This window comes from Hylaeus volcanicus, chromosome 7, assembly GCF_026283585.1.
Source record: "Hylaeus volcanicus isolate JK05 chromosome 7, UHH_iyHylVolc1.0_haploid, whole genome shotgun sequence".
NCBI classification, from domain to species: Eukaryota; Metazoa; Arthropoda; class Insecta; order Hymenoptera; family Colletidae; genus Hylaeus; species Hylaeus volcanicus.
The window spans coordinates 1,222,350-1,229,814 of record NC_071982.1 but is presented as its reverse complement, the minus strand read 5'-3'; the positions used below and the strand labels follow the sequence as shown (position 1 = coordinate 1,229,814).

Genomic DNA, 7,465 nt, shown 5'->3' with positions numbered 1-7,465 from the left:
GGATCTCAAGTCCCTGGTCCCAATGTTTCTAGATCTCAGGACCTCTGGATCCTGGAATTTCTTCATCCCCGGACCTTAAATTCCAAGTCTTTTAGGTCTCAAAGCCTTCAAGTTTTAAACACTAGAACTTAAAATCTCCATGTCCTCACTGGTCCCACTGGTCACACCATATCCTCACGCATCGAGACCTCGCCAATTATTATTCACGATTCCAACGAAGGAATATTAATCAAAATCCCCCGACCGTTACAGCGAGGAACCATGAATATTAACAATCACGCAAGAGATCGTTGCGCAAACACGTATGACTCAGAAACGCACAGTTTGCAATGATAATCGTCAGCTTTATTGTTACGTCAACCCTAATCTACAATTACGATATTGACTCGACGCGTTATATCTACACAACATGTACAAGTGACTTAACGGGGATTGAATTAGGGCAGAGCCCTTGTCAGAATACATAGGTTTATACATATAAATACATAATGGTAATTTCCGTTGACCTACTGCAAGGTCACGAGGAATCTCGGGTCGCTGGCAGGCACCTGGTAATTGGTTGTGTACGTGGTGTAAGAGGAGCTCAATGGGCTGGAGGGAAGAGGAATCACGCCGGCAGGATTGTCGTATTGGTATTGCACTTGGGTGGCGACCGGCTTGATTTCGAGTTTTTGCGGTTTCGTTTCTGCAGACGCAGCTGTGATCGGCGCGACCGGAGCGACGGACACTTGCAGTCCAGCTGGCAGGATCTGCAGCTTCTGGAGGGGAGAGTAAGCGTAGATCGGTCCACGAAGAGGCTCCACGTTCTCGGCGCGAATCTTGGCGAAGTACTTCATGGCTTCCAGGTTCTGACGGCTGACGTACTGCACGCGTTGAAGACGTCCGTCGGGAAGGGCGATGTAGTACTCGCCGGATTGCTGAGGAAGTTCGTCCACATCTTCGTCTTCGAGCTCGTTTACCGAGTTTACGGGCTCGGACTGAAACAAGGATCGCGGTGAAATTACATGAGAAGATGTGTTAGAAGTCGAAAAGAAAAACGACAAGTTGGATCTGTGTTTGTGAAGGACGTGTACTTGGGTCGTTGTAGTAGAGAAGCTTAGAGATATGAAGCTCTGGAAATTTTAGAACTCGAAGACTCGAGAGATTAGAGATTCTAGGACCTAGAAATCTTGGATCCAAAAGTCCAGAGACCTTAAGGCTTAGAGATCTCAGGACCTAGAAATCGTAGGACCTGAAGGCCTTATAGTTTAGAGGTTCCAGGGCCTGGAGACTCGGCCTGGGCCTTGAGGCTTAGAGATCCTAGAACCTAGAGATCTCGAGAAATAGAAATTTTAGAGCCTGATGACCTTAGACCTTACAGACTCTAGGATCTAGAATTCTCAGGACCTAGAAATCCTAGGACCTAAAGACCTTAGAGTCTAGAGTCCTCACGGTTTAGAGTCCCTAGAGTTTGGAGATGCTGGATCCGACTGATCCAAGCATACAAGGGAGTGATTAAGCCATCGTTTGGTTCCTTCACCCGCGCCAAGCGTCCTGGAAAAAAAGGTCGCGAGGCCCGGTGAACGATCCTGAGGACTCGAATCACGGTTGACTGCATCACAGATTGTGTCACACCGGTTTCGAATTTGGTAGGGGCACACGCGTGCCTGCACAGCGATCGAAAGTAAACGATGACTTGAATAGTAATGTCGTTAAGCCGGCCGAATAAGAGCATCGAAAGACAGAAAGGAACAAAAACGAGAAGATGCCGGAGTGAGTTAAAATTCCGTGCGGAACTCTACGGGTCCTGTAGGCTCGTGCCAACAGTCTGCATTCTTCTGTTTCCTTGTTCTTGTTGCGGAGACTACAACAAATCCAGTAACACGTTTCCGTGAATATCTACTTGGACCGTTTGTTTGGAAGCCTCGATTTATGGCAAGAGAAGAAATCGCGGTTGGAATAGATTCGAGAGAAACTTACTGAATTCATGGTTGTGTGTTTTTCTTAGAAGTGAATTGTCAGGTGGTCTCGGCCCCTTGGGTTTCGTTATTCATCGCGAGTTTTTAGGATCTAAAGCTTTAGGATTTTGAGACTTCAGGACCTAGAATGCTCAGGATGTAGGAATTTCAAAATTTATAGATTTTAGAGTTCAGAGACCTCGGAATCTAGAAACCTCAGGATCTAGAATTCTCAAAATCCAGAAATTCCAAAATCTATAGACCTTAGGACCAAGTAATTGTAGAATTCAAACGACCTAGAGATGTTAAATCCTAGAGTATTCCTTCACTCGAATCGAAAGGAAAACCTCTCTCACCTCAGACTCAGTGACGCTTGCGACGGTAGTGGCTTCGTCCACTTCCGTGCTGTTTGGTACTTCAGTGGTGGTGGCTTCTTGTGGTGCTCCGTATTGTTGTTGAGGAACCGCTGGTGCTCCGTATTGCTGCTGAGGCGCAGTCGGTGCTCCATATTGCTGCTGAGGCGCGGCAGGTGCTCCATATTGTTGTTGAGGAGCGCTAGGTGCTCCATATTGTTGCTGAGGTGCGGCGGGTGCTCCGTATTGTTGCTGAGGTGCGGCAGGTGCTCCGTATTGTTGCTGAGGTGCGGCAGGTGCTCCGTATTGTTGCTGAGGCGCAGTAGGTGCTCCGTATTGTTGTTGGGGTGCTCTCTGAGGAAGATTGAAGACTGGTCCAGCTGGCCTCCAATTAGACGCGGGGTAAGGTGCGTCAGCAGTAGTAGTTTCTTCTTGCTGTCTTGCAAAATAGTATTGTCTTTGTTGTTGACGGTACCTCGGGGGCTCTGCGGCGACCGCGGCGACCAAAAGGGCGATAGCGACGAATATCTGTACGACAAAAAGGAAATTACTCATTTTTAAATCTATCTTCGCTTAACCACCGATACAGTCTCGCATGATCATTGTGCTAGCTTAGAGAATGAGTTATTATTTTAGCAATTGCAAATATTCTCGTGAAACTTAAACACTGTCGTTTGGTCACTTTTCCACAAGTATATTTTCGCTACTTTGAAGTGCTCTATTAAATAACAAAAGCTCTCTGTAGTCTCTATAGTCAAATAATTGTTAATCGAGTGATTAGAATGAGGGTTAGTTTTGATTGCGATGTACGTTTCTCGAATACGTCGCTGGAGAGGCTACCTTCATTGTGGTGCTAGTTTGTTACTCTGTTGTCTTTTGGAGTTGACTGATTTCTGATGCCACCAGCCGTGGATTATATACACCGTGTCTCGTATGCGGTCTGCATGATTAAGAGGATCCACGCCGGTTTGCCGGCCGTCGGGTGACATTGACCTCCTAAAACACTGATGAATCCTCGATCATTGTTGGCTCATCATCCGGTGGCGTTTTACCTTCGCTTTTTTCGGTGCTTCGAGACACGTTCTCGATGGAAAAAATTACTCGTCGACGCCTAAAATCCTACTGAATAATTAATCAATTCCACGGAGTATTATTAATATCCAGTTTATTTAATATCCAGAACTTTCAATTATCATTCCGATTTACGTTCATTGTAAAATCGCATAAAACAAAGGCCCTTTATTCGATGAAAATATTTTTAAACTAAATACCCAGCGCGATGCATCGACAAACCAGTCTGAATAGAAATTTCATTTAAACGTCTCATTCGTTAATTACTGTTCGACTAAAAATTCGTCCAACTCTGTTCAAATCGCAATAAAACAAATCATCTTCGAGCTATGCTTTAACCAGCCAAAAATGGCCACCGTGCACACCTATTATAATTACCATCACAATGCAAAACTTGAAAGAAAAGAAAAGAAAAACTCCAGGTCAGCTACGTGAGGTCATTACAAATTTCTAAGCCACTTATTAGCATTCCATAGGTCATCGACTGAATCAGTGAGAACTCGTCATACGCCGTCCATGGCCGACTCCCCCTAACCGAGGAACGACGACCGATCACGTCGACCGGTATCGACTCCGAGCGTTCGAGGGATCCGTCGATTATGCGGCGATTACGTCGATTTAATTTTAACTCCGACGAATCTGCGAGGCGCTCGCAGCTTCTAATCGATTCCGTGCACGCGGCACGCGTGACTATGATTTTCGTGCTAATAAATTCAGCGGTGGACTCGATCTGACCAGCATCAGAGAAAAGAAGGATGGCGGCGACGTGCTAGCCGACATCAGGGTCGGTCGTGCCGCGCGTTGTCCTTCTGAATTTATAATCGCGGATACACTTCTGCTCGCGAATTATTCGCGCGTCTGTTCGCTTCGTTGCGCACCACGTGATCGGTATTAAACGATCCGCGCCGGTCGAGTTTCGTTTCACTCTCGTTTAACGGATAAAACTGCTGCTGTTCGACGAAAGACTAAAATTCATGAAAATATCCCAAGTGCGGTGGAGTATCGCAAACCGTTTGTGAATAATGCGACGTGGCATTATCTTATAATAAGTAAAACAATTATTTTCAATCGTTTCGTACCACGAAAATATTTTTTTTTTTTTTACTAAAATCACATATATACACACACATATATATATATATATATATATATATATATACAAGTTCAACAAAAAACGTTGTATATTCCGAAGTTTGATGTAATTTTGTGAAAAGGGATTGGTTTAGAGTATAGAGTATATTTAGAGTATATTTAGAGTATATATAGAGTATATTTAGATATATTATATATATTTACTACTCTAAACCAATCCCTTTCCACAAAATTACATCAAACTTCGGAATATACAACGTTTTTTGTTGAACTTGTGTATGTATATTATGCAAACTTTGCGTCTCTTTGTCTTACGGTATAAAGTATAATATATAATATAATAATAGTAAAATAAGATGAGATAAGATTTTCACTACTTCGTGGCTACAAGGGTTGACGAATGGCAAAGGATTCGAAAGAATTCTTTACTGCGTATATCGAGGAATGACTATAGCGGACTATTCGAATAGTCCCAAACCTAGAGGAAGTCTAGCACAGTCTATAAGTCGTCGATGTCGCACGCAGAGAGTTGGGATCGGAGCGGAGTCAAAATAACCAGGAATATGAGCGCGAAGAAGAGGCAGAGGCGAAGGCAGGGTCAGAGGGAGCGAGAAACCGGGGTGGGAGAGTAAAAAAAAAGAGGATAGTTAAGCCTACAGGGTGCAGCCAAAGGTATCGGGCTGCCGGGTACTGGCAAAGCGAAAGCAGAAGGGAGACAGGCATCTCGCCCTTCTTTTGTCCCTGGGCCTCGGTCCGATATTGAAATGGAGTCGTTTGAGTGTGAATAATTTGCTTTACCCGGGCCACCCCTCCTGGTCCCCCCCCACCGTCTATACCACGCTATCCTTCGCTCTCTTCGCTCCCAGTTAGTCTCTCTTACGATCGCCCTTCGACATTGCCACATTCCGCGAGTCACGGCAACCGATTCGAACTTTCCGCTGGTTTTACGTTAAATCTTTGTACAAGGGGATTCCCACGTTGTCGCAGTGTGCGCAACTAACCGCTCCGCGCGCCGTCAGAGCGCCGACCGGATTCGATTTACGAACTAGGACTCGATCCGGGATGAAAATTTGCTACGAGTCGGGTTCACCTATTAATTATTTTCGACGGATTCAGGTTCTTCGTTCTCCAAGTGTCGGAATTGAATTAACCCTGATTTACGATTCGAGCTGTTGCGTATGAAAATCCATTGGTTGAACGTCCTGTATTAATTATTTTACACGATCGAGCGTAAGCTTGATTAAAGTTGAATGGGTGTTCTCGACAGACGTTTTACGTTAAAATAGAGAAGAGTTATAAACGTAACACGTGTTTTTAATGTTATCTGGAAATTAACAGAAATTAATAGTCGATGCGTGTTACATTAAATTCTCATCACATTGTCTACGTTAATAAAGCAAAAAGATGTTGTGCAGCAGTAATTAAAATAACGATCGTGTTAAAGTTATTAGGATTTTGTGTTAATCTGTTCAACACGGAGCTTGTGTTATATCAGGAGATGGGATTCGTGTTGAATTCAACAAAAAATTATCACCAGACGAGGAAAATAAAATATTTTACCTATTAGTAGTTCCCGATGAATTTAATGAAATATAAAAATCAACGTTGGTGATAGCTGGAATAACATTCTAAGAGCATGGATATTCTAGTTCACTCGAACACGATCTATCCTATCGATGTGTATACAAATTCGTTTCTATAAAATTGAAGAAGGTGCTCGGAACTTGTAATCAATAGTTTCTTGACTATGAAAACTTCCGTGGCGGAAGGGTGTGGAGCGTCGAGCGCGGAAACCAAAGCTGCGGCGAAAAGCGTCGAGCGCGGGTGTAGAAGAGAAAGAAAAAGGAAGGAGGAAAGTCGGAGAAGAGTCTGCGCGAGCATCGAGCTTCGTAATTGAATATATTTAAGCGCGGGAGGGACGTTTGTGCGGATTCTCGGCTTACAGGAACCCCATACCGAGGCAACGTCTGCGAGTAAACTGGATTAATTGTCTATGAAGGGAGACTGTAACCCCGCCGCATTCGTTTGCAATCAGATCCCTATAGGGAATTCGAAACAACGCGTCTACGAAGCGCGGGCCTTGTTTTCGTTACGTTACACCGATGATCCCTCGAGGCGAGAGAACGAGGATAAATAAGGATACGTTGTTTCTCGCGATACTCTAATAAGATTTAGTCCAAATTGTAGCTCAGTGGATTAGGTGAAGAAGAAGAATAAAACGACCCGAGAACTAAACTTCCAAGTCTTCACAAACTTTTCCACGACAACAATTAGCGAAACAAACCGTAATAGAAATTGCCGATCGAATCGAAGAGGAGAAACACGTCGTTTGCTACCTGGTCGTACCTGACGCGACTTCCAACGGTCATTTCGCCTTTCATGACCGATGACACGAGTCGGTCGAGTCGAACGCGTCGCTCTTGCTCGTCCTCTGTCTCTCTTTTCTGCGTTGCGAACTAAATTCCCCATAAAATCTGTTGTTTCGCAAATGACCCACCTCCGTTCGATGACGACTCGTTAATCGTCGATTCCAAGAACGTCCTATCGATTCGCCAAGGTCCACGAGATTGCTGGGCCAAAGGCAAATCGACGCTCGATTTTATTTCAACGATGTTACCCCTGGGACGGATTCAGGGGGTTGAGTAACGACAGAGAAATTGTTTGGCTACCAGTTGCGCGCTCCCAAAAGGCTCGTTTTGCAAGTCGTAAACGAATTAGGGCTTTTCAACGGGTATTCATTCGCCAGGGAAGAGACTGGAAATCACCCTTGGTCATTGATTTACATCGCGGTTTCACGGGCCGCCCCCGGCGGACCTGTTAATACAAATTGAAACGCATTTGCACTCAATTACTTGACCATGTTTTATCGATCACGACCATCGCGTTCGTCAATTACGACCATTAGTAGTGTACGCTTCATTTTATTGTTTGCCCGAGTAATCCCAGCTAGAGATTCCGATTCAAGTAGATGTTATAAAAATAAATGCTACGAGGAAATTTGAACGAGAATTC

At 44.5% G+C, this 7,465-nt stretch overlaps 2 protein-coding genes across 3 annotated transcripts in view; one reads left to right on the top strand and one right to left on the bottom strand.

Annotated features, from left to right (window-relative positions):
- The window catches only part of LOC128880005 (paired box protein Pax-6-like), a 97,384-nt gene that overhangs the window by 68,574 nt on the left and 21,345 nt on the right, over positions 1-7,465 (top strand). The gene's annotated exons all lie outside the window — the stretch shown is intronic.
- On the bottom strand, positions 337-3,178 carry LOC128880007 (uncharacterized). Its single transcript, XM_054129618.1, has 3 exons — positions 3,131-3,178; positions 2,294-2,818; positions 337-977 (listed from the first exon to the last, which is right to left on the bottom strand). The coding sequence occupies exons 1-3, from the start codon at positions 3,134-3,136 to the stop codon at positions 507-509; spliced, it is 1,002 nt and encodes a 333-aa protein (XP_053985593.1). The 5' UTR covers positions 3,137-3,178; the 3' UTR covers positions 337-506.